At 43.7% G+C, this 27,749-nt stretch overlaps 1 protein-coding gene across 1 annotated transcript; it reads left to right on the forward strand.

Moving 5' to 3' along the window:
* Positions 1-212: 212 nt before the first annotated feature.
* Positions 213-27,603, forward strand: LOC144129803 (apical endosomal glycoprotein-like). The gene is made up of 10 exons (XM_077663873.1): positions 213-273; positions 1,136-1,285; positions 2,929-3,034; positions 4,868-5,018; positions 6,848-6,941; positions 9,342-9,452; positions 9,721-9,968; positions 15,621-15,879; positions 17,286-17,405; positions 27,182-27,603. The coding sequence occupies exons 1-10, from the start codon at positions 213-215 to the stop codon at positions 27,400-27,402; spliced, it is 1,521 nt and encodes a 506-aa protein (XP_077519999.1). The 3' UTR covers positions 27,403-27,603.
* The last annotated feature ends 146 nt before the right edge of the window (positions 27,604-27,749 follow it).

The following is a 27,749-nucleotide window of genomic DNA, read 5'->3' on the forward strand; positions in this document are numbered from 1 at the left end:
ATAACGTGTTTTGGCAAAGAGTACTGGGAGTTCTTGGCCGATGACGCAGTCAGTAGTGACCTTTGGCATAGGGGCGTCGTCTGCTTCAATGTCTGTTGCGCGTGCGCATGCACGCTGCGATGGCGGCCAACTTGAGGAGGAGGGGGCAACCCTAAGATACGGCGGCAAAAAAATATGAGGTAGTGGCCTCTCCTAAATTCTTTCCTTCATCCATGAGCGAGGACGAAAAAGCGCCCGGCGCTGAAGCCTTCGAGAATTCGGCACCTGGCGGCAGTGGGACTCTCAACGGACAATCCGGATTGCTATATTGCCTGGACACAGGGTCCATATCATCGTTCACTTCTTGATTTCATCAAATCAGCCCACCTTTTTTCATTTCTTTAAGCATCTTACTCATCTCTGGGTTCATAGTTTTTATGCCCTGAGGCAATAAACATCGCTTCAAAAAAAACAAAAAAGCGCCCGCTAACAGTTCGGGTGCAGGAAGCTTGTCCACGGAGGCCTCAGAGAAAAGACGCTGCATGCGTTCGTATTTTGTGTTGAGATTATTACTGCCTTTCCTGTGAAGCCGGTAAGATGACTGTCCTTTGGAATCGAAAGCTAATGCTGTTGAAGTTTAAAAGCCGCTATAATGACGTGAAAACATAGAGTAAGAACGAGGAACGTGTCACAACTAACATCGCGCCCTGGCGTCGTTCCGGTGCCCTGCCACTTCGCGGGCGACTCGACAAATTAAATTCGTAAATGCTGAGTGGCTACGAAATCTATATGAAGTTTATAAATTTTATACCGAAACATACACGATATATTCACGGTACACAGCTGATGGTGGATGGATTGAAACATTTCTGCACAGCCGTGAATTTAGGAAGGTGTTCTTGCCGTGCTTATATGAAATATGATGGTTTAATGAAGCATTGCCAAATAGTTACTCTGTATCATGGCATTGCAGTTATTCAACTGATATAGCATCGACATGCTGTCACGTGCTCTTTATGAAACATTTAGGAACTTGGGGGTTTGTCGTAAGCTGTGTCGGTCTTATTCTTCCGTCTCTCACTATGTTATTTCAGAATTGTTACAGCTGAATTTCCGCTTAATGTGCAGTCACAACGACTTTTTGATTGGTTTTCAGACGTAAAGCACTTGAGAGTAGACTGCGACTTCTCCGAGCTCCTGGATTGCGGCTGGTTCCCCGAGGGTGGCCTGGCCGACATGAGCTGGATCCTTCAAGTGGGTGGTGTCGGACAGTCCACGTGGAAGCCCGCGGAGAGGTTGCCAGGCGGTAATGCGTAATGATACTACTTTAATGCGCAGTTTAGTTTTACTATAAAAGGGTAATAACAAAACTTGGGGCCTGCTTAACCACATTCTTAAAGACGAAAGTGCGACAGCTCTTGCAAGTTGGCCCATTCCCAAATGTTCCAAAGGACCCCTCAAATTCTAGGAGCAGGCCCACCACAGAAAATGGATCAATGGGATTTAGTGGGTATTAGTGGATTGATATAGATGGAGTAGTGGGTAGGTTAAGGTGGAAGAGTGGGTCGGGTTAGTATAATCCCATATGTTAATCCTGTGGATGGGTAATCGAACACTGTATTCCTCAGATTTTCAAATTTGGTTCTGCTGATCATGTCACGACCGGCTCGACCTTTCAGGGGAATTCGTTACGGAGAAACGTGGCGGTTTTTGTAAGACGACAAATGCTAAATGCTAAATGCCATCGAAATGAATACTTATATTTTTGGCCCATGCTTATAACTGGTACCCTGCAAGAAAAATCTCGGCAGGTGGTGTGATCGCAGATTGGCAACTTGTAATCGTTGTGTGCTCGTTGTTGAGTAGATTACACTATCGGAATATTGTCTGGCGAGTTGGAACAAAAAAAGAGTTAATTAGTTGCATGATTTGGATTACAGATCTCGCGCAGCTTGAATACTTGCGCACAATGAAACAATATTCATTATTTAGCTCTATATTGAATATGCCACACCTACCCTATCAATAACCTGTGATGCAGTATTACCACAATGTAGCTTGGGTATATCGAAGTTCTGCACCATTTTCGTTATGATACCGGTGACTTACAGGAGAACTGAGTGCAGCAGCCCACGTCAGGAGATTTATTGATTTAATTTTACTTGCATCCTTAGAAAAAGCAACGAAGAAACTGCTTTTTTGTAGTAAATGCTGACAGCTCTGTTTGTTTATGGTCGAGATGAATTTTAGAATCGGTGTTTTTGTTAAAAGCGCGCTCACATTTGTTGCGAATTGTGTAAATGATATTGTTAAGGCGTGCAAGTTCGCAAGCCGTCATGAAAGAATTTTGTCAGAACAGCACGAAAATAGGACGCCGTTAAAAATGCTGGCCTCACCTGAAGTGATTGCACGCTTCACCAAAAAAAAATATAATGTACTCGCTTGTCGAAAGCCCCTCACTAAGTGGCACAATAGCAGAGTTCTCTAAGGCAGGGTTCATCACCACCACACAGAAACACTTCTTCCTTAATGAAAATAAGTTCACTCAGGAGGCGTCTAAAACGAGAGACTACGTATGCAATGTGAAGATAAAAACTTCACGACACGGAGTAACAAAGAAAAATTTAACACCACCGCAATGGAATCGCGTGTTCACGTCTTAGGGGACAAATAAGCAGTACTGCTATTTTCACTAATTGCGTCCCGATGTGTGATCGTGCAGGCCCGGTGAGCATGGAAGTGGGCACATACTTAGCATGTATTGTGTTCTTCAACTTCCGAGAGGGCAGAAAGTCGGGAAACGATATGTGCTTAACGATCGGTTCATACCGACATAAAACGGCTTCTAGGCTTGACTGATGGTTCTTGGTACAGCTTAGTGCTCTGTACTCGACTTCCGAGGAAGCATTTCTAAAGGAAGCCTTACCCATTATTTGTCTTCGGTCGCAGGAGGTTACATGTACGCTAAGAACATATTCCTATCCAAGAAGACAGCCCGCCTCGTATCAATTGAGATGGATAAAACTCCTGCAGAGGGACAGTGTTTTTCTTTCTGGTAAGCATGCTGCTTGTTTGCGAACCATTCACGTTTTAGTACTCAGTGTGTCATTTAGTTATATTTACAATGGCAGCGCAGCACACGGATATAATAATTTCCACTATATACATAAAACTAAAACTGAGAAGAATTCTTACTTTGACTCTTCACCACATGTGTCGACACGTATCGTGCGGTATTCTATTGAAGAGTAAAAAGGGCGGTATGCAAGCAAAGGTCTGCATTGATATTTTTATTTTATTTTGTAATATTATTACCATACACAATACGCAGCTAATTATTTGTTCCGAGGGAAGGGGAAAAATGTTCGAGCTTTCATTAAACAAGCTTGCGTAAGCGGAGGTACGGTTGGCGTTCTTTTTATACTTAGAATGTTGTTCTGGAGAAAACGATGTCTATTTATTGATTTGGCTACTTTTAGTCTCGCGGTACAGGTAAATACAGAATTGCAGAGCATACGTCATTAGTCCCTGAATTGCACAAGCAGCTGCGCTGATGCAGTTTCTGAATAAAGGACGCGTCTAGATGTAGTTGTCCGTGTGTAAAAACAAGTAAATAAGATTGTTATGTTTTCAAAGTGCACTGACTTTACAAAGCCTTTATTCAGATCGCAGAGATTACTGCCTTTGAACTGTGTACACATGTTAAAAACTCAGCAATAGCACAAATTATTCTAGCGTCAAATGACTCACTTCTCTTAGATCTCTTCGGGCTTCCCATCAGAACTGTGAGAGCTGCAGCACATTGAAAATTTAACCTCCCACTATGTCATAACTCTTATATTCGAAGACTAAGCGAATTCAGTTGTGCCCAAATCTATAATAGGATTCCTAATGATGCAGCAGTTAACAGTATTTTTTCTCTGTCATTTAAGACATCCTTGCCTGAGCACTAGAAAGCGTGTAAACCGGTGCCATATTGTAGCTATTATCAAAAGTTTTTTTTGTGAACCGTTGCTGTTATGTGTCTGCTTGTCCTTGTACCATAGTTCATATTAGACTCAGCAGACCTTCTGGCTATGGGCCAAAAATTTTATTATATTGAGGACATTGAATGCATAACAATGAAAAGAAAGAAAATAGAAGAGCGCGTTCCATAGCTAAATCATATATGCAAAGGGCTCCCTGTGTACTGTTCGGATATTTTTGTTTTTTTTCTTCGGTTAAATCAGTAACTGGACCTTGCTGATTGTGGCGGCTTTTTAGAGGGTTGATATTTTATTCTTTCTGCATTCGTCTCGTTCTAGTTCTGACTCAGCGAAGATTTAGAGCCGACTCTTGAACGTTTGTTTTCTCATGAAGGTTGTCAGAACAAAATTTTCTCATCGAGTTGGTCCTTTGTGTTGTGTTCAAACCGTGAGCTGATTTGCCTTAGGGTAGGTGGGTGCGCAAACGTAAATATGTGACGTAGTATTAGTGAAGAATCGCTTGAAACTGACCACCTGCGCTGCGCTGTTTCTTCTCATGTGTTTCTTTTAGCTGCACAGATGTGGAATTGTAAATATCCAAGGGCATAAAATTAAGTGCTTTAGATCACTGAGAATACTGATGCAGTGAGTCTCCAGATAACTATCTGAAGAAAGCATTAGAAAAAAACACTTGATCGATTAGGAGTGGCCACAATATCTTTGTTTCCATTCTTCATTATAGCCATGACAGCTCTTTTTGCCTGGGATTAGTTATGCACCGACTGGACGAATGAAATCTTTTTGTGTAGGTAAAGCAACTTCCCTCCGTGAATGAATGATATTGGTTGTTCTCCTCCGCATCCATCGCTTTTCTTCAGGCCTTGTCTGTCACTGGTTATTTTTAATGCCGAGTTCCACGACAGGTACAACTTGTGGCACCCGAACAGCGGCTGCTTAAACGTCTCCCACCATGTGCCAGGCATGGCCCTAAGTCATCTTTGGACGCGCTGTGGACCGCAGGGGAAGGAATGGCAGCAAGGAAAGGTGCACTTACGTTCGGATACCTCTTATCAGGTACATGCCAGTTTTCAATCCTAGGCTTTACTCCTGCCTAATTTGAAAACGCATATGGGCATGCTCAAATTACAATGGCATTGCACGCCAATTCAGCAGCCTGTCGTTAAAATGAAAGCGCAAATAATATTTCATCATGCAATTTCTGCCTGAACGAAAAGTACTTCCGCCTCGCTATAAGCCTTAATAAGATGCCCTCTCCAGTAAGACGACTTACTTCCCCAACCGAAATTTTTACTTCAAGAAGGCAATATGGCTTATTACTATAAACAACTAGATTCGTTTGAAATGACCGATTGCGGCCTCGGCAGCAGAATTTCAATGAAGGCGAAATTCTAGAGGCGCGTTTACTGTGCGATTCAGTGCACGTTAAAGAACCCCAGGTGGTCGAAATTTCCGGAGCCCTTCACGGCATCGTCCGGCATCCCTCATAGCCTGACTCGTTTTGGGACGTTAAACCTGAATAAGCCAATAAGCCAATTCCTTTGAAAACGATTCAACAATTTCTCTGAAAAGAATTCTTTGGCAGAACCATCAAGAATTTCTAGATAATATATTTGAGGAGCAGAAATTGTGTATGTATTTAATTAGAATTTAATGACAATGAAAATTTAATAATAGGCGTGTAGGCTGCGATTAAAAGCATTTATAAAGAGCCAAACAATGTGAAATATGGCAAGATGGCATAAAGAAAACATGAACTGTGCTAGAAGTATGGATCACAGGCGTCATTTTTTCGCTGCCGGTGTCGGAAAACTAACTGGAACAATTAGTTCTTCTATTATCCCAAGCGCGGTGGTGCCTCTTCAGTAGTAAGGCGCGCCCTAATTGAGTGCCAGCAATGATAAAAATTATGGTCGATTTAATTAGATGATATTTCGAAAAATTTTTTTATTTTAGAACGATACATCCGTTTCTTGTTTCCGAGCTCGGCTTTTCCCCCTTTAAGTGCTAGAAGTATTTAACTTTGTTTTTAACACTGTAGAAAGTGGTAAGTTCTTAGCTCCTAAAATTATCCTATTTTTCGCTATAGTGAGCAGCAATATTTGCAGCAGTAGTCGATGCAGGGTTAAGGGGTTAATTTTGCAGAGGGGGATGCCTCCCTGAAAGGCTTTCTTAGGCGGTCATGCCGTGCGTTTGTGGACTATAACGTCGTAAGTGGATGGTTCCATGATCACTTGATCACCAGGGCGTGTGTGATCCAGGTGCATTGGGTCCATGCTTGCCACTGAATGGGCCAATTAAAAAAAAATATTTCTAACATACAGTCCAGGAAGGCTTGAAGTTTTGTCTTTGTTTTGTGGAGTTTAACTTCCCAAAGGGACTCAGGCTTTGAGGGACGCCGTAGCCGACTGCTCCGGATAATTACGACCACCAGGGTTTTTTTGACGCGCACTGATATTGCACAATACACGGGCCTTTATCATTTCGCCTCCATTGAAATGTGATCACCGCGGCCGGCATCAAACCCGCTCGTCTTTCGGGTCAGCAGCCGAGCGTCATAACCACTGAGCCACGGCGGCGACTTGGAGGGCTTGAAGCTGGGAGAACGTTTGGCTAAGGGGGAGTCGTGGGCAGTATGGCCGTCGCTGCGACACTTTGACACTGACATAAATACGATGTTTTGAAAATTGGGCATACAAGATTGATTTACGCCAATTTTCAGAATTTCAATGAATGATCCCCAAACACTATATCTGGTAATTCGTGATGCTTTGGCCAATAAATTAATTTTCGGAAAAAAATATGATGGTTTTCAAACTGCACGTACCAGACAGTTTTACACCATATTTCCTCCATTTTTTTTTCGACCCTGTGAATCTTTGCAGCTCATGTTCGAGGCCCTCCTCACCCCCCAAATTCCTGGAGTAATCGCCATAGACGAGCTGACGCTAAAAGATGGCACCTGCGACGATCAAACATGTATTTATTTTTTTAATTTCCTCAATTCTGTGTTTTAATACGGGGTTTTTTATTCTAGACTGGTGCTGGTTCCTATCAGCTAGAACTATCGGAAACTCATTTTGCAGCTGCAAATGCACATAGAAAGGTACAAACGTCCTTGGTCCGAAAGTATAAAAAACCTAATATAAATGATGGCTTTGGGACCTTACACGTCAGAACGTTAAAGATGCAGCGATTGCGTAGAGGTAGAGTATCCGCCTCATGCGCGAGAGGAACGTGGTTCCAATCCTGGTACATTGAGAATTTTCTACATAATAAAAAAAATGAATGTTGATGCAGTTAAACAAAAGCGCAGGGGTGCAGCCTGAACCTGGGGATCATTGCCGAGGGGGCACCCTTCAACCATGACATAATTCGGTCTCCATGGTTTTGCATTCCACCAAAGGTTTCTATATGATTCCTGGCAGAACTGTCCGATGCAGTCATTATTAGCAGGAATTCAGGGCAAGCGATTCTAGTTTCCTTGGCTGCCGCGACGGAGCGCATAGTGCTGAACATTAGAAAATAGTGCGTTGACATCATCCGTTACATAAGTAAGAAAGCGGATGACCGTGTCACTTTCCAACAAAGCGCTACGCTTAGTTAGAGTGGCTGAGCGCTGTCCCATATTCTAATAACGTAGGCGGCAGATAAACGATATTTAATAAATGTTAAGAATAGGATCCACCGCGCTCAGAAGAGTGGAGATAATCGGAAAACGATAAAGAGAAAGCAAGACATATGCGAGAAAAACAGGTGCACCCTGAAAGAAAGGAGGGCAACCTCGATAGCAATTAGATGACATAGCTAAAGTAGCCGTAGAATTTTGCGTAGATCTCTAGAGTGAGTGACTGAGTGAGCGAATAATCGTTTTCTGGAGGGCTAGTTGGTGCTTCTCGTTCTTGATATAACTGCGCGAAAGAACTGCGCTCGGTTTGTGCACGTGTTTTCTGTCTCTGTCCCAGTTCTTTCGCGCAGTTTAATCATGAGTGAGTGGTGGAGGTGGTGGTGGTAAAAGCATCTGTCCTCCGGAGTTCCACTATTTCTCTGACTCTGTCGGGATCCCTGTACCTGTACCGAACCCGCTTACTACATATGCGGACAGTACAAAATATCTGCGCATGAGTAGGCAGACGTTGCCAAAGCCCAACAAGGGCCTCAATAGAAATGAGGAGCGACACCTCAGAAGGCTGGAAACGGGGTAGTTTCTAAGCCTTGCGATTCTAAAACACATAGACCCAACTATTTCGGGGTACTGTAAGTTTTGTGACACGTGGACAGATGCATATCATATGGTATGGGCCTGGCAGAAAAATCCGGAAATAAAGAGAGTAAATCAGCTTCTGCTGCCTTTCAAGCTCGCTGTATTAGATCTTTCTGGATCTCACAGCGGTCGCTGGTCAACATCTCTTCCCACTGCCCCACACCTGGGTTTCTTACTATGAATACTGCTTCTATCTGCTGACATTCCCACGCGGTGTCGTATAGGGTGGCTCTAGCCAATGTGTCTTTTCCAGTCAGCGTTCAAGAAACCGTTGTATTTGGTTTTCTAACAGCTTTTGCTGCAAAATAGGAGAAAAAAAGAGAGCTTAGTGTTTCTAGGACCTCACCATTCGAGTTCGTCTTCTGCAAAACCCGAACTAGCAGCACAAACAGGAAAATTGCACTGAACTCCAATTATTGCGACTTCGGGACATATCGATTTCTGAAGTTTCAACTGTGCAAAAATATTTCATATTGGCTTTTCATTCTGTGAATTTTAGACAGTATATAGTGGAGGTAATGATGCGAAATATTGATGAAGGCTGGCACTGCGTAGCGGCGGGCGTTTTCTTTGAGAAATATAGTGTATGTGGCAGGTAGAATGCACTACGTAAACACCTGTGCGAAGGTAGTGAAATATAATGCCGATATTTCAATATCGCTATTATGCCAAGCGTCAGTGACCGTTCGACCGATATTGCTGTTCGCATTACCAAAACCAAACCTTCCTATGTTAATAATTCGTTCTCCTGTGGAGGTGATAAGTAATTTTTTGTTGCTTTGTTTGGGTTTGGCCAAAAAAAAAAACCGCCCAGGGGTTGCCCATTGTAGAAACATGTGATAAAGACGATATGGAGCGGGATTTCACACTGTTGCAGTTCAAACAGTGTCGGCGTTGCATTTTTTCGACGAGTCTGCACGCCACACCAAAGCAAGTATTATATGCCTTAGGCTCCGTCGTTCACGTCATGTGATGCTTGACTTTCTTCAGTGCATAGAATTCAAATATCCCCAACTAAGAAATTTAATCTGTGATTACTGATTGGCAGTTGTGATGGAGGTACCTCGGGAATCTTTCTTGCGCGAACGTAGTTCTAGTCTCATTACTTCTAACAGCTTGCACGTTCGAATCTGGTGACTGCGGCTGGCAGCTCAACAACTGGGTGGTGACCACGGGCACCAAACTCAAGGAACCTGCGACGGACCACAACGCACAAGCACCAGCAGGTGAGGCTCGCTTGTTTAAAGTAATAGTGACCAAAAATTCTGCCGTGGAGATTTCTGGCCCAAATGATAGCTGTGGTACTGAGATTACCACAGCTGTACTCACCAAAACATCCCTTTTTTGAAACAGAAATGAGCAGAAAATGGTTATTTTAATGAATATTTCTCCAACCGCCACCCCTTGCGGCCGCTTTTGAAAGCTCACAATACAGGATGTGGTGTCAGCCTTACCTCGACGTTTCAGACAACTTTGATGTTGACAACTGCGCAGGTGCGTTCGCTCTAATGACGTCACGGAAGGGCCGAATGCTCAGCCCACCAGACTGGTACAACGCTTCCCGCCACAAGTGCCTACGATTTTGGTATTACATCACGGGAAAACGTTCGATGCTGAGCGTATTCGAAGTCGTCGGAGAACGTGTGGAGGGTTCCGCCTGGTACGAAACCACAGACAATATTGAGGTGCACTCTTGGCGGTTATTGACTTTCCAGCTCAAGAGCTCCCACCCAGGTGCTGCAGTAAGTACACTGTATATATCGTAGGATATTGTCAAGAGTAATGCGGAGAAAAGGTGTTCCGCGGCTGGGTACCGCGACTCTCTCTAACACTAAATAAAGAAAAGAAATTCCAAAGTGACATACAAACGAAGGTTAAAAGGGTGGTGCCGAAGCGCTCTATGTGATTTCCATATGAGTATATGCAGTGCCCCACAAACAGGGACTTCCTCCAAGGACACGTATGGCGGGAGTTCACTATGGTCTAAGCCTAAGCATGATACATCTTTTCTTCAGTCAGATATTAACAAGGTACTGGATTGGTGTAACCTGTGGAATATGAAGCTAAACATTACTAAATGCAAGCATTTGCCCATTTCTTGTCTTTCTACTACACACTCTACCTACTGCATTAATGGCATCACTCTTGAAACTGTGTCGTCTTATAAATATCTGGGTGTTCATGTCTCTTCTAACCTGTCTTGGAAACCTCATGTTGACTACATTATAAATAACGCTAACCGCATCCTTGGATACCTTCGCAGAAATTTTTCATGTGCACCAAGTTCATTAAAACTATTACTTTAAAAAACTTTGGTCCGCTCTAAATTGGAATATGCTTCATCGGTGTGGAACCCTGGGGTCGAATCTCTCATTTCTCACTTAGAATCAGTTCAAAACCGGGGTTGTCGTTTCATACTTTCCAACTATCATCGTACTAGTAGTGTAACTGCCATGAAAGCTAACCTTTCCCTCCCGCTTCTTTCCCATCTCAGGTCAATAGCTTCATTATGTACTTTTCACAAAATTTATCATAATCCTTATCTTAAAGAGAGGTTGTTAAAAGACCATCGTATATTTCAGCACGCATTGATCACCGCCACAAAGCTTGGCTCTCTCCTTGTCGCACGAGATGTTTTCACGATTCATTCATACCCAGAACTTGTGTCAGCTGGAATCACCTTCCCCACGATATTGCTGAAATTACTGATACTGTTGCCTTTCGTAACGCTGTTACTAATTTTATATAAGTCTCCGTCTATATCTATGTTTTATTTTATTAGCTGCTGTTTTCTTTTGTGGTTTGTTTTGTGTAATGCTGCCTTTTGCTAGTGCTGTTATTGATATTAAACCAGTGTGTGCTGTAACTATATTCAAAGTTTTTAGCTGCTGTTTTGTTTTTTGTACTTGTATGTTATTACCACTCCCCTCTGTAACGCCTAACGGCCCTGAGGGTAAATAAATGAAATGAAATGAAATGATGCATGTGGCTGACAGTATTGCGCTGCACTGTGCGACAACGGCCATTCCAAAGGTGTCGCTGGGGCGCAGACTGCACCGGGTGCAGAGAGACACCGGGTGTGGAGTGGCCCCTCACTCTCTCTGACGCGGCGCTGCACTGCGCTGGTCACATGAGCCTTTGTATTTGGAATGTCGCAGGCGGTCAAGAAAAGAGGCTTTTCGTTGGTTTTCACGCCATTTTCAAGTAGCACATTGCAAAGAACATTGGTACATACGATATAATCCTTGCCGATATGCGCCTTTTACGTGCTCAGACAATGTTGCCATTCCTTTCCCACTTCCTTCCAGTATTATTTTTAGGCGCAAATCGAAACATGCATTCATTTTGCCAATCGTGAATTGCGTTTATTCATTTTCTAGAACAGAAATTAAAATGCAACGCCATCACTTATTAGCTTTTGTTTTACTGAATTACATCTCTTACATTACGGAGCAAGTTTCACATTGAAGCAGGGCATGAAGATATAATGCACGAGGGTTTCTCACGAACTTGGTTCCGCTGACCTTAGTGACGCCTCTCCAGCATTCTTGTTGAGAAGTGACGTGCTTGTCATCTCTAGTCGAATGATACAGATGGCAGTAAGAGAATTGAAGGGCAGCACCGAAGCTTATACACTGATCCACTTCTCATAAAGGAGAGAACAACTAAGACAAGCTATCATGGGCGCATGAGGGATCTTAGCGGATGCAGTTTGGCGTCAGATGCAGCCTTACAAGAAGCGCTGATACGATAAGGAACATCAGGTAGTCCTTGTAAGATGACTCACGGAAGCATAACGCAGTTCTAAAGGCTGCTAGGGAAACGCGCTCTGGGAATGAAGACTTGTTAATGAAGAAGTAGGCATGTGGAGGTTCACGAATGTGACTACGATATCGGTCATCATTACTCAGTCTACGCAAAGGATCAGGTAAACGTGCAAAGATAAATTGAGATCTCTTAGTTTTAGGCGCCCAAGTTGTGAAAAAAAAACAAACTAAAAATTGAGAGAAATTTTGTCGTAAATAAAATTTCACGATCACGGCCAAAAACATCGGTTTTGAATGAAATTTTGCCGACTTCGGCCGATTCCTGCATCTAGCCGTGGAACTGTGAAAGGAAGCCAGCAAACATGGCTGATTAGCCTAATAACGTTCCTCTCAACTGTAAGGATCGGATACAGAGATTTTTTTTTCTGCCTGGTCTCTACTGCTTTTTAATTTCGGTGCTGTACCCCGTCCGCTATGACACTTAGCGAGAGGCGCAAGACACGCGTCGGATCCTTTTGTACCAAAAGGCTGGACCAATCTTATATTATGTAGCATCTGTTGAGTCACTTGTTATCTCACTATACCTGGCATAGCTACTCTTATGAAGGTATTTTGATATATGAGATGCAAGCTTTGCTGGAACATAAAGAAATAGATCACAGATCACTGCTAATGTAGACGTGTGACAGAAACAACCATGAGACAAAATGTATGAAAGATACTATATCAACTAAATGAAATTAATAACCCAGAAAAGGCGTTCAAAGGTACAAAAGCGGCGCACAAACACAATTTCGTATAATGACAGATAGCTTTTCGGAATATAAATGATATTTTTTAGAATTCCCGTTCGATAAGCCGTTTCATTCTGTTGTTGTGCGTGGTAAGAAAGAACGTGCGTTGTTGTATAAGAGGCAACGAATGCGTTTTACTTTGCAGTGATGCTCATCACGTAGTACAAGCATTTGTCAGGAAAAGAGGGACGGGCATGTAGTTTATGTAAAATGTTAGGAGCTGGTGGCATTTCTGTCACGCGCTAAGGTATCTAACTACACTTTAATTTATATTCCGGCGAGTTGCTTTTACGCGCGTAATCTGAAATAAATGAATGCAGAAGCATGCTTTTGCGAAGCTTAAATGGTGCTGGTGATGCTTGGAAGCACGTGCTTGGAAGCACGTGCTTGCTTGGAAGCGCAAGTGGCAGACGTGTGTTCTAGTTTGGGGCGGAATAATATTTTGGAAGGAGCGGTTGAATGTGCACCGAAGTCTAACTTATTTGCAAGCACGTGGGCACGGTTTGCAGAAGAAAGAGAACAGTCAGTGGGATTTTTTCTATAAATCAGACTATAATGGTAACAGGGTACACCCTCCCGAATTTTAAATAACAACATGTGTTGCATCTCCTAATGGAACGTGTAAAATGGTCCTCTCGGCTTCGCAGCTTACTTGTTCTTGCAGCAATTCAACTCATAATTGGGGAGTTAATGGTCTCTAGTTTTTAATAACGTGTTAGGATGCAGTACGTGCTAAATTCGGTCAGAATTAATTAAAAATCTGCATCCTCTGCAGCTGCATAAAGCCAAATCAAAAACCATACGCAGCAGTGTTTCTGATCCATCTCACTTCCTCTGGGTAAACGACCACTCTAAAGTGGGAGTGGCAGTGAACTTCTTTTAGGGTATACATACGCCGCAAGAATCATTGCAGTATATGCTGCTTGATTGGAATTTTGTCGTGGCCGACGTTGCGGATTTTTAATTACTTGTGACTGAGTCAGGCAAGTAACAGGCAATCAGAGAAAAGGAACCATTAAATGCCACGTCATGCGTTCAATTACATCGCGAATATCAAGCGGTGTAGCCATGAGAAGCATTTCACAGATTGCATTTAGCGCGCAAAACGTGTTATCGTTAAAAATTAGAAGCGTGTACATATGGGTTAGGCCGAGTTCTATACCACGGATGTTTATAAAGTGATTGGTTAGGGATTCGTGTTCTGTTGGTGGAAGTCACGACCTTAGTTTCATAAATATTTATTTATTTAAACGCTTGGAGCGCCATTTACTTACTTAGTTTTGGTAAGCTTGTAATGATTGGCTGTTGGTGTTATATGTAACAGGAAGTTTAATTTCAGGGCCAGTGACAGATAATCCAATTCGCCACTGGCTCGTGGCACATCATGTGTAACGCCGCATAAGATAAGTAGGAGGTGCTGCCAGATGTGTACTAGAATTGTACATGACATTTCTACACTTTTAAGAAACAAAATTGGGTGCGGAATGCTGTGAAAAGCCACCAAAAAAAGCTGTCGCTCACTTGAAAACCATCATCTATCACTGAGAGTACATTAATAATCAATCTGGCACAGTGGTGTGTCGTATCAGGGACCTGTGCGGAAACATTTTTAGATAATTTCGCGCCTTAAGAGCTGACGGCGTACTCGAGCGGCTCGAGATTTCCCCACACTTTCATTATAACTCTATATTTTCCCTCTTCTGCGTATCTGCGATTGGCCGACAGAGCTGTGCGGTGCGTAGCACTGCTAGCGGTGGCTTATGTATTGCTTCACGAAAGGTTAAAAACTTGGACAAATCCGCAAATGGCTGCGTCGGTGCAATTTTGTAAACACTTTGCACGAAATACACGCTGAAATAACTGCACGGATTCCACTGAGTAGAATAAAGTTGGACATCTGAAACTGGCTGTTATCAAGTCTGAGAAAAAAATTGAAAAGCCGGCAAAAAGGCTTTGCTTCTTATTGGAGGCGCTAGCACGCTCAATAGCCAAAGACATTCGAGGAGGAAACAGTCAGAAAAGGGAGAATGTCGCCATGTGGCCAGTATACTCTGATATCAGACGGGCATGTCGAAAAGCGTATGTATGTTTTCTGCCCGCGAGGGCACAGAGGAGTAAGGCCATAGCGCGCTAGGCGACGAGCCGATAACGCTTTTTTTTTGCTTCTAAGGGTGAAAAATGTAGAGCACAAGAATTGCTTTGTGCCATGGCAATGTCATTATCATCGTCACCATTGTAGTCTTGAGCACGAAATGACCGTTTGTAAGACTAGCCTACAACGAACATGAAACAGATGAGTGAACCATGCCACAGACCATCATGATTTCTGAGCACTAGCTTGAATTCGCCATTACCTAAGCGGCGTAATCTCTGACCGTGAAGATCATGAAGACATCCAAATTGAGGTGACCGGACTCTAAGTCTCAAGAGGATTCTATCTCTCAAGGAAATAAAAAAAAAGCTATTATAAATATCTTTTATCACGCTTTTATTTGTTTCCGTGTTGACGGCAGGAGATGCTGTCAGAAACGATGCAATCCAAAAAAGAAGCTGGAATCGAAACAGATTTCACCAGATGCTAAATGAGGCATTCAGCACAGAGGGTCATGCTTAGCGGAAAATTTGTGAAAGCTGTCTTGACGACGCGCACTCGTCAGTGATTATTCGAAGCCTAAGAAAGTTAAGGTTATGGGCAAACGTATTCGCTGTCAAATTCAGTTAACTAAGCTCCACCTTAGCCGGATTCTTGCCACTTGCTATAACAAAATCTAGATACTTTATTTCAGCTGGCCAGGACGCTGGAATATTCCTCTCATACCCCCGTTTTGCGCAGGTAATGATCACTGGGAGTGCGACAGATGATCCAGACAGTGTAGTTGCCGTAGATGACATCCACCTGTCACAGAAAGACTGCCTTCGAAGGGGATCCTGCTCTTTCGAAGAGGACATGTGCGGATGGGCGAGTGTGCCTGCACGGTGCCTGCACGGGCGAGTGTGCCTGCCGTCCTTTGCACAGTGGTACCGCCATAGAGGCAACACCAGCTCGCGTTTCTCCCAGCTTGAGGCAGACCACACACTAGGGTCGTCAGACGGTGAGTCTTTGGCGACATGCGAGTCATCCTAGAATTTGTGCTAAGATGTAGAGTCATAACCATGCTTGAATAATCTCGGTTTGCCCTATTTGTGGATAGTTTAAACAAATTGACATTTCGGGATCATGAAGTAGGGGTACTTTTCGTCATGTTAGTTATATAGAGATTGTGGCCGACTTTTGCGCTTGAAAGCCTCATGTTTAAACCCGTACTGTTTGCTTCTAAGTTGGTTAGCAAAAACAATATGAAACATTCTACGCACTGGCGGCAACATTACGGAGGTTGTTTACGAAAACAAGCTTTGTGTGCACTCCCACAATAGCAGCCAAAATGTCGCGCTTAGCAAGGGTAAACGATAAGGTTTGCAAAAGAGGTGACATCTAACCTGTCGCTAGATGATTGTTTAATTGAGCACATGCGTGCAACAAAAGCATGAAAGCAATTGCTGGTTTTCCAAAGATCTTCTTGATAACATTTTATGCCATTTTCTTTCCTGATGTTGCAATTGTTTAACACAAGAGCATCCGTAGTCATGAGACTGTTTTCAAAGGATACAGGCACATATGGGACGCCCCTGTCGCCGACTATCGCTGCGAAAAGTCACGATGTGAGGTTAAATCGTTCGGATACAAAATACGAAGCATTTAAAGTGACTGCAAGCAATGGACAAAATATATTGTGCAGTGCCCATCCCCCTTAAAGCAACTGCATACCAGACGTGTAATAATAGGCGATCAGGAAGAAAGGCTGGACAATTAGTGTCTGTCACATCAATGCGATTAGTTGTCTGCTGCCTTATAAGTGGTCAGTATATTTTTAAACAGAAATTTGTATCATGGCACGGACCTCATCTTAAATTTTCGTTACATGTGTTGACATGCTAAATTCAGTTGTCTGCCGGGCTTTATGAAAGCAGCTCGTCTTGTTGATATAAGGTCTGACCTGCGTTTAAAAACCAGATAGAAATTTGTGGCGTTATACAGAGAGTTATTTCCCTTGTGACATTATAATCGGCAAACTTCTTCAGGTGTGTTGGCAATGGAAAGCACCCGGCACTGGCCTGATTTCAACTCTTTTAAGGCAGCCTCCTAAGTAACTACATTCACATCTTCTGAGGCGTTTTCCAGTGGTTACATGCATTATATTTCACTACAGACAACAATATTTCAAGGTTACTTTTCTTATTTCGGCTGAACGTGACTTGACGTGATAGCCAATTACTCCTTAATACTAAGGAAGGTGCTGGATAGCGACATTATTTAGCCTTCCTGGTAGCTCAAATTGAAAACAATTAAGTAGACTTGGAGCTAAAGTTGGGTTTGGAGGTAACGCAATATGTAGGGGTGTCCTTGTTTTGATTACGCAATTCTCATTTTCATCCGTGCCTCTTGTTATTGTTTTCGAAGGATATTACCTTCTCTTGGACGGTGGAGACCAGTCCAAACAACGAGGCGGTGGTTTATGGAGCGAAATCCTCAAGCTCGGTCCCATCATTTGTTTCAAGATGTACTATTACGTGACAAATGGTGGGTATTTCCGATCGAAATCATTAACCTCATGTAGCACCAGCAGACGCACCCAATACTGTACTCGTTTGTGTCGCTGTGTCTTCTTTGGCCATTTACAAGGCGACTCTAAAAAGGCTCAATAAAACAAAATCAACTTTAGAAACTTTCGAACAACACTGAAGGGGGAAAAAATATGCGATGTCATCGTCGAGAGGGCATCTAAGGATGAAATTAAATGGAGGAAAATTGTAGCACATCTGTGATAGCTCATCGATGGTGGTACCCGCAGCGGTGGCTTAGTGGCTTTAGCCTTCGACCACCGAACACATGAACGCGGAATTCAAAACTGCCGCATTTCGCCAGTGGAGAAATGTAAAAAGGCCAGTTTGTTTCGAGTCGTCAAGGCTCATAAGACCCACAGGTGTGAGTATTACTCCCAAGCTTTCTCTGTGCATGTGTCGCTTAGGGGGCGTCAAGCAGTAATACCATACCATACCATACCATACCATACCATACCATACCGTGCCATGCCATACAACACAATACCATAGAATACCACACGATACCATACCCACGTCCAGCATACTTGGACAAAAATTTTGAATACTGGAAAATTGTAAGGTACTGTTATGAAAATATTGAAGGTAATAGTTAATTCTTCGGTTGTAGCAAAATCTCACAGTTTTTCCATTACTGTCATCGAGAGCTCAAGACTGCCATAGAAAACTAATGGAGAACGCTATTGACGATAGCAGAAACGTTAACAGCAAGACAGCAAGAAAATGCTTGCCTGTCTACGGGAGATCTGCGGATACATTGATTGTTATAAAGAAATCTTACAATATATGAAAAAAATTGCGTTCACAAACTCTTTCCCGTTCAAAAATGCTTTTGTACAAAATTTTTTGGCATGACACCGTGCCGTGCCCAGCCGTGCCTTACCATACCATACCATACCATACCATACCATACCATACCATACCATACCATACCATACCATACCATACCATACCATACCATACCATACCATACCATACCATACCATACTATACCGTGCTATCATGGATTATGGTAGCCGCTCGCAAGTATAGGCCGGGGAATTGGTTGCTAAACGTGCTCCTGACTTCCTATCATTTCATATTCCAACTAGGCAGTGCTTTACATTCTCTGTGGCTGCGTTCGCGGCTTAGGAAGCATCCGCCAGCAGCGGCTTGTCTTAGCTGGACTAGGTGCTCGTCTTCACCTGCCCCTTCTGGTCTTCTACGTTGATCCGCTTCTGCTTTTTGTAACTGACAGCGTGCTCAGTATCCCCTGCTGCTTTCTCTGTTTTACGTGCCGTAGCACGCGCCCACTCTTCTTCAGCCGTAGTGGCAATTTTGACCGCCTGGCTGCCTTCTCATATTTGTGTGTGGCTATATAAAGCGGCCAATCAATTGCAAGGCCACGACGGCATGGAACTGGCGGCAAACACTTTGAAGCGCAGAAAGAAAGGTTGAAAGACGATGCAGATGAAGTGGAACACGTACTGGGAAAAAAAACGAAGTTGATGTGCCAGTGGGTATGTGCCATATACCTGGGGTGAAGAAGAAGAAGAAGGAGTGGAGGTTATTGGACAAGTTCGGCTTCTTGTTGGGCTTTGCATTTACCATGAGATTAGGCGTTCTCTCCGGACGATATTTGTCTGAATTCGCCACGAAAGGGGGGCGGGCTAAAATATTAAGCGTTTTTTGCTTCCTTCTCTTGCGCAGTCTGAGCAAAAGAGGAGACAAGGTGTGAGGAAGTAAGAGACATCAGCGTTGTGCCGCATTTCGTCCCGGTTATCTCGACTTGTGCGTTGGTTTTAGAGCGAAAATTGTTAGTGCCCTGTTCCCCGAGATCGCGAGGTGGCGTGGTGCGCGCTGAAAGAGAGAAAGGGATATACCGGAGAGCGAGAAAACACACAGGGTTGAGGCGAGCGTGATCACCGCTGGACTAGAAGAGAGAGTGTGTTTCCGGTGGGTAACGAAGCCTAGACCGGTGGTGGCGTGATGTATGGAGGGAGGAGGAAGCACCAAGGGTCACCCATTAATCGGTGTGATGTCTTCGTGCCGTAGCGAAATTCGTAGCACGCTTACCGCTTTGCCGTGCCAATTTCAGCGACAGCTTACTTTTAGAAGCCATTCGGGTGGCTTGCTCGCGTAGTTCGCAGCAACTACGTGAACCCCAATAACGACCTATTTGACCGAAATTTTTGAAACCGTAAAAACGTTTTTTATAGTACTCGACCGGGTTATGTTACCCGCAAAACATTACGTTCCAGTGAGTTAAAGGAACACTGATGAAGAGTTTTTTACTTTTTTACCGCCTTGTCTTTTTACCGCGAGATCTAGTTCTACGTGCTCCGAGCGATCTTAGAAACTTCAATTTATGGTCCTAAGCGGCCGAATTCTGTAATTTAAATTGTATTAACTGTCCCGTCTCCCGCCTTTTTTTTAATTTAATGCTGAAGGTAGGAGGAGCCAACCAAATCACGGAGTGCCTTTCACCCAGTCCCGTGACGGCTTTGCATTCGCTTTTGTTTTGTTCTTTAGCTTTCTGTGAATAATTAGCTTCAGTCGCAGACAACATAGCCGCAAACTAGCCCCGCGGAAATAAAAATACGCGTGGATTTTTTTATTTACGTATCACTCCGCCGATGGCAGAGCGGCAAACCGCCATGGGACTGGCATTCCACATGCTAGGTCACTCCTCCTACCTTCAGCGTTGAGTTAAAAAAAAAGGCGGGAGCCGAGACGTTTAATTCTATATAAATTAGAAAAACTGGCCACGCAGGACACTAATGCGAAGTTTCTAAGAATGCTCGGAACGCGTAGATCGAGTTCCCGCGCTAGAAAGACGACTTCAGATGCCTGTTTAGTGCACCTTTAAGGCGCCAACAGCATGCAAAAATCATTCGATAGCGAAACAAGAAAAACGGATGCCATTACCGCTCGCCGGAAGTGACGGATGTTTGAGACGGGAGTCCGGACAGGTTCGGAGCGTCTGCTCAATGCGGCTCGTGCAAATCGCTGGTACCGGTAGTGCGCGAAGCACTTTGCTGAATACAAAATGGTTAGAGCGCATTAAAAAAAAACACATATTAAATCACGTAACGCGCATTCTAAACGGAATGAAGCACCCCAGAAAAAGTTTTAAGCATGTTTTATTTGCTGTGGTACACTAGAAAACTCCTCGCGCAACCTCAGCGAAGATAATCGTGCCGCGATGCTAGTGAGCGTTTTTTGCCTGGTAGTATTCGATTATCACTCGTGGAAAGTTTTTCTGAAGCCTGCTGCTGGCAGGTGGCCCAGCTGCAATGTTTCGCAGGTGCACCAGAATGTAGGCAACCTGTATATATATATATATATATATATATATATATATATATATATATATATATATATATATTAGCAGACAAGGTAAAGGAAATGAGGGGCTCGTTTGACAAACATATTAAGGAAGCTAACAGTCACGGAAACCAAGGGGCATAGGGGAATGTTTTTTTTTTTTTAATCTTTCTTTTTTTTATTTGTAGTGCCAATCAATCGGTTTAAAGAAAATTACTAATGAAGCAGCAGAAAAAACAACCATGCCGCCGGTGGGATCCGAACCCACGACCTCCGAATATCGCGTCCGGTGCTCTTACCAACTGAGCTACGGCGACGGCTGTCCAATCTGCTGCTTTCGTGGGTATTTATGTTTACTGCGTCTAAGCGAACCTTGAGAGTGTTCACCAGCGCCACCCTCGACGTTAGCGGTAGACGTAGCACGTCCTGTTATACCGCGAGTGTGACGTAGAACGTCATCTAACGGCGAGGGCGGTAACTGTGCGAGAGCCCTCTTATAATACCTATGGTAACAAGACTGCCAGAACCGAGACCCCCGTTAAGCTATTAGCAGACAAGGTAAAGGAAATGAGGGGCTCGTTTGACAAACATATTAAGGAAGCTAACAGTCACGGAAACCAAGGGGCATAGGGGAATGTTTTTTTTTTTAATCTTTCTTTTTTTTATTTGTAGTGCCAATCAATCGGTTTAAAGAAAATTACTAATGAAGCAGCAGAAAAAACAACCATGCCGCCGGTGGGATCCGAACCCACGACCTCCGAATATCGCGTCCGGTGCTCTTACCAACTGAGCTACGGCGACGGCTGTCCAATCTGCTGCTTTCGTGGGTATTTATGTTTACTGCGTCTAAGCGAACCTTGAGAGTGTTCACCAGCGCCACCCTCGACGTTAGCGGTAGACGTAGCACGTCCTGTTATACCGCGAGTGTGACGTAGAACGTCATCTAACGGCGAGGGCGGTAACTGTGCGAGAGCCCTCTTATAATACCTATGGTAACAAGACTGCCAGAACCGAGACCCCCGTTAAGCTATTAGCAGACAAGGTAAAGGAAATGAGGGGCTCGTTTGACAAACATATTAAGGAAGCTAACAGTCACGGAAACCAAGGGGCATAGGGGAATGTTTTTTTTTTTTTAATCTTTCTTTTTTTTATTTGTAGTGCCAATCAATCGGTTTAAAGAAAATTACTAATGAAGCAGCAGAAAAAACAACCATGCCGCCGGTGGGATCCGAACCCACGACCTCCGAATATCGCGTCCGGATATCCCACCGGCGGCATGGTTGTTTTTTCTGCTGCTTCATTAGTAATTTTCTTTAAACCGATTGATTGGCACTACAAATAAAAAAAAGAAAGATTAAAAAAAAAAAAAAACATTCCCCTATGCCCCTTGGTTTCCGTGACTGTTAGCTTCCTTAATATGTTTGTCAATAGGTATTATAAGAGGGCTCTCGCACAGTTACCGCCCTCGCCGTTAGATGACGTTCTACGTCACACTCGCGGTATAACAGGACGTGCTACGTCTACCGCTAACGTCGAGGGTGGCGCTGGTGAACACTCTCAAGGTTCGCTTAGACGCAGTAAACATAAATACCCACGAAAGCAGCAGATTGGACAGCCGTCGCCGTAGCTCAGTTGGTAAGAGCACCGGACGCGATATTCGGAGGTCGTGGGTTCGGATCCCACCGGCGGCATGGTTGTTTTTTCTGCTGCTTCATTAGTAATTTTCTTTAAACCGATTGATTGGCACTACAAATAAAAAAAAGAAAGATTAAAAAAAAAAAAAACATTCCCCTATGCTCCTTGGTTTCCGTGACTGTTAGCTTCCTTAATATGTTTGTCAAACGAGCCCCTCATTTCCTTTACCTTGTCTGCTAATAGCTTAACGGGGGTCTCGGTTCTGGCAGTCTTGTTACCATAGGTATTATAAGAGGGCTCTCGCACAGTTACCGCCCTCGCCGTTAGATGACGTTCTACGTCACACTCGCGGTATAACAGGACGTGCTACGTCTACCGCTAACGTCGAGGGTGGCGCTGGTGAACACTCTCAAGGTTCGCTTAGACGCAGTAAACATAAATACCCACGAAAGCAGCAGATTGGACAGCCGTCGCCGTAGCTCAGTTGGTAAGAGCACCGGACGCGATATTCGGAGGTCGTGGGTTCGGATCCCACCGGCGGCATGGTTGTTTTTTCTGCTGCTTCATTAGTAATTTTCTTTAAACCGATTGATTGGCACTACAAATAAAAAAAAGAAAGATTAAAAAAAAAAAACATTCCCCTATGCCCCTTGGTTTCCGTGACTGTTAGCTTCCTTAATATGTTTGTCAAACGAGCCCCTCATTTCCTTTACCTTGTCTGCTAATAGCTTAACGGGGGTCTCGGTTCTGGCAGTCTTGTTACCATAGGTATTATAAGAGGGCTCTCGCACAGTTACCGCCCTCGCCGTTAGATGACGTTCTACGTCACACTCGCGGTATAACAGGACGTGCTACGTCTACCGCTAACGTCGAGGGTGGCGCTGGTGAACACTCTCAAGGTTCGCTTAGACGCAGTAAACATAAATACCCACGAAAGCAGCAGATTGGACAGCCGTCGCCGTAGCTCAGTTGGTAAGAGCACCGGACGCGATATTCGGAGGTCGTGGGTTCGGATCCCACCGGCGGCATGGTTGTTTTTTCTGCTGCTTCATTAGTAATTTTCTTTAAACCGATTGATTGGCACTACAAATAAAAAAAAGAAAGATTAAAAAAAAAAAAAACATTCCCCTATGCCCCTTGGTTTCCGTGACTGTTAGCTTCCTTAATATATATATATATATATATATATATATATGCAGACCTGGCAGCTTGTGATGATGTCACAAGGTCACGTGCATGTGATGATGTCATAAGGTCACGTGACCTAAGTATAAGAGGTGAGCTACCTCCTACCCCGCGCATAAAATGCGGGGTAGGGTTCCCAGCTGGCTGAAGAATGAGGCGATTTCTAGAGAGACTGGAGCAGGCCTCCCAAGCATCCCAAGGACCTCGGTCACATTAACCTTGTCCGCCGGAAGGATGAAGATCTTGTTGTCTGAGTGGAGATCTCGAAGCGCTGCGCCTTCTCCTAACAGGCTGTGTTCGAGGAGCTGAGGAAGCTTCGAGAACACGCGGTGGCGGTGGTTAAAAAAAAGCGCCGCGTTTCTTGCTACCACCCAGCCAACCCTGAAAAAGGTGCCGAGGTGGCACCGAAACGTCGGTTCTCCCATAACAATTTGGCCGCAGTATCACTTTTTCTCTCAAATACATTCTACTGCTTTTTAATATGAGGTACGAATGCTTTCGCAGTTAGCGCAGAACCTTGGAGACTTCAAAGTAAAGTAGAATTATCGCATATAGAGTGCGACATTATCGCGTATATATATTTTATAATTACCGCTTTTGTAAAGCGCACAGAAATGAAAGAAAAAATAAGAAGTTAATTACCTTAACTGACAACGCCTCAAAACATGCGCCTATCTTACACAACATCGTGATTATATAATAATAATTGGTTTTGAGGGAAAGGAAATGGCGCAGTATCTGTCTCATATATCGTTGGACACCTGAACCGTGCCGTAAGGGAAGGGATAAAGGAAGGAGTGAAAGAAGAAAGGAAGAAAGAGGTGCCGTAGTGGAGGGCTCCGGAATAATTTCGAGCACCTGGGGATCTTTAACGTGCGCTGACATCGCACAGCACACGGGCGCCTTAGCGTTTTTCATCCATAATAGCGCAGCCGCCGCGGTCGGGTTCGAACCCGGGAACTCGGGATCAGTAGTCGAGCGCCCTAACCACTGAGCCACCGCAGCGGGTCGCACACGAAAGCACGAAAGTATATTTTTGCCTTTATAATATTCTCTGATGTGTACATCGCTCCATTCTTTGTACCCAATGGGAGATGGAAATTCCTCAAGCTGCTTAAGACAGCATACCTTGTTTTTCGCACCCCTCAACGCCCCTTATAAAATAAATATTTGATTTTCTTTGAATAATGAGTAGAATCGGCGGAGTAGCTTGCGTCACTCTGAAAGCCGATGTTGTCGAAAGGGAGGCATCCTAGTTTATGCTTGGCTTTTTTTTTCGTAATGCGTTCACGCTAGCACCTAGCTTGGATGATGAGATACGCTACAGAAGTTCTCTTTCTACACTAGCCACCGCGGTGGCTCAGTGGTTATGCTGCTGGACTGCTGATCGGAAGGACGCGGGTTCGATCCCGGCCGTGGCAGTCGCATTCCGATGGACGCGAAAGGATAAGAAGCCCGTCTACGGTGCGATGTCAGTGCACGTTAAAGAACCACAGGTGGAAACTAACCGGAGCCCTCCACTATGGCATTCCTCGTAGCCTGGGTCACTTTGTGACGCAAAACCCCATAAACTAAACAACAAACCAATCTTCACACACTCTACCACATCTCCCGGACTGGCTGCTGCTAAGTCACGCCTTCTGCAGAGGGCCTCTGTGAGCATGTCAGAAAAGAACGAAGGGAGTTAAATTGAGTTCTCTGTATGTTAGTTGCCAATAAAATACAAAGAAATGATAACTAATTCACGACTTTCTTCGAAAGGAGATAATATCGCAGGTATATCAAGGTATATCAAACGACTCTTATATATATGGTCATTGCTAGTATCATTACAGTTCGAATTGAAGATTCTTGGCAATGTCCAGCAGTCTTAATTTTTTTCTTTTCTGTAGTAATACGTATACGCTGGCGTGCGAATGAATATCATGTTGAGACGCGCCGTAGGATAGAGTTTAGTGGAACTGGTATAGAAAGGAAAGAAGAGCCGTATACTCACGCGTATGTTTTTTTTGTTGGCAACAAAACAACATCTCTAGGGGGCAAAAAAAGTAGGATGTCCTTCGAGAACTAAAATGATAGAGTTTCTTCTAGAGCACAGCATTAAAACAGCCGATCAAAATTGAGCAATTCCCACTTCTGGCAGTGTAAAACTGAGTACAATGCAAAGAGCTCAACGGACTCCGCCCGAGTCATAGCACGAGAGACATTTTCAGAGGGTGGTTAAGAATGACCTTATAAAAAAGTAAGGTACTATTTCATTTCGTGTCATTATAGACGCCGTTTTATATCTTTAGGCTCTAAAGTGTTTTTTGGTATTTCTTGTTGTACCCGAAGTTGGTTCTGGAATAGTCCAACTTGATCACCGGCACAGCAGTGTCGAAAGGTTATCAGGATGGTTTTTTTGTAAAAAAAAGTGTCAATATTCATTTTGCATTGTATCAATATTTCACGTGATCGAAGACAAAAAAGCAGAAGGCTCATTCAGCGGCATAGCACTTAAGCACAAACATGAAAGCGCAGAACAAACCATGCATCTGGTAATGCGATCAAGCTGCTATCAGCGCGCTGAAAGGGCTTAGCTTTTTGAGAAATTGACAGCATGTCACGCAGCCTGGGTTATCCCTACATAGAGAAGAGCGTCGAGTTGCACAGCTCAGGTTTCCTTCAAGAGAACAGCTTAGCGATAGACGGAGGAGATTTTTACAGTTGCCTTGAAACTTCCACCCCATATCTTGGGATAGCTTATTTCTTGAAAACAAAAAAAGAAACACTTGCAGCATCTATTGCTGCCACTGTTGATTCATCATGCCCATGATTTGTTGAGACATTTTGCAAGGCCGAACTGCTGAAGCGTTGGAGTGGTCGTCCAGTATAGATGTTTTTTGTGTATCCTTCCGCTGTTGTCTGAACAACAAATATTATGTCTTATGTGCTTTGTGCAAGATGGCTACACTTCAGATCCCGTTAAGAGTATTTAAAAAAGTTTCAGGCTGAAGGAAATTGCCTCAAAATGAAGGCAATAATGTTTGATAAAAGGTCAGGAATTATGATATTGTACTCTTCTAAAACCGCCCCCACAAATTGTTCATAACGTCAGCCACGCATTGTCCAAGTCGTTGTAATTGCTCCTGTCATTTGGATCTGATTTTGAAAAGTTCGCAGATTTTGAGTTCATAATTTCAAAGAGATGATTTGAGGTGCAAAAGTTTGCCATTATTTACTTTTGTCTTCAAGCCAAACACTAAGCAAAGAACGATAGAGGCACTCATAATTAACCGCTTTCGCTTCAAAGTTTGGCTGTCAGTTCCTGTAGTAAAAAGTTCCTCTTGTTTCCCTTGGCAAGAAGCGCTGACTTCTTAGGGTGCGATTCACGTGCATGTAAGCGCCAACCAAGTTAGCGACCGACGCGTGCGCAGTGCACTGCGCAGTGCTGAGAGTTCTCCACGAAATTATTTGTGCAGCTATGCGTATCAGTCACATCCACCATTCTCATAGCGGACTAAACAAGGCTTGCTGCGTCTGAGCGTCGTTTTCACGCTGCCAAAATCTATTGCCCAGCAAGTAAAGTTGCCTGTCGGAATCTCTAATTCTTCCTCTTTCGTGTTCCAGGTAATGCCGTACTTCACGTCTTGCTTTTAGATGCAGAAGAACTTTTGAAATTTGGAACTGCAACGGTCAACACCACAGTTACAAACAGCTGGACGCTGTTCACCCTCGAGCGTGAAGACATTACTTCGCACTTTGCGGTGAGCTCTGATCTTTTTTCGAATCAAAAGAGAGTCAAGAAAACTGATAACCCCTATTCAGATCTCATGCCTAATTTCTTCTAAAGTGGTGCCACTGCCAAGAATAGCCGCATGTGGCATCGCTTAAGGTAACCGACAGTTAGAACGAAATAGGAATAGTTTATACACCATGCCTGCACAAAAAAGAGGTGTGCCACGCCCTTTGAAAGAAAAATAAAGTATCAGATGCTCAATGCATAAATATTACTGATGATATAAAACGATATTGACACCTGTCTTGCTATGTCTACTTCCGTGATTTTGGGTTGGTCGGAAAAAAAAAGTAGTTCACCTACTATAAGTCGTCTTATGCTTTAACGAACATACGTGTGTTATACTATTTTAATTATCTTAATGCCGTAAACTGCTGCTCTGAAAGATGTTTCTCGAAA

The sequence above is a fragment of the Amblyomma americanum genome, chromosome 4, assembly GCF_052857255.1.
Source record: "Amblyomma americanum isolate KBUSLIRL-KWMA chromosome 4, ASM5285725v1, whole genome shotgun sequence".
Taxonomy (NCBI): Eukaryota; Metazoa; Arthropoda; class Arachnida; order Ixodida; family Ixodidae; genus Amblyomma; species Amblyomma americanum.

Excerpts from the sequence above, each read along its gene's own strand:
- LOC144129803 (XM_077663873.1), top strand. The coding sequence starts at position 213 with ATGAGCGAGGACGAAAAAGCGCCCGGCGCTGAAGCCTTCGAGAATTCG. Across the intron at positions 5,019-6,847 it reads GTTCGGATACCTCTTATCAG|CTCATGTTCGAGGCCCTCCT; the intron begins GTACATGCCAGT and ends GAATCTTTGCAG. Across the intron at positions 17,406-27,181 it reads GTACTATTACGTGACAAATG|GTAATGCCGTACTTCACGTC; the intron begins GTGGGTATTTCC and ends TTCGTGTTCCAG.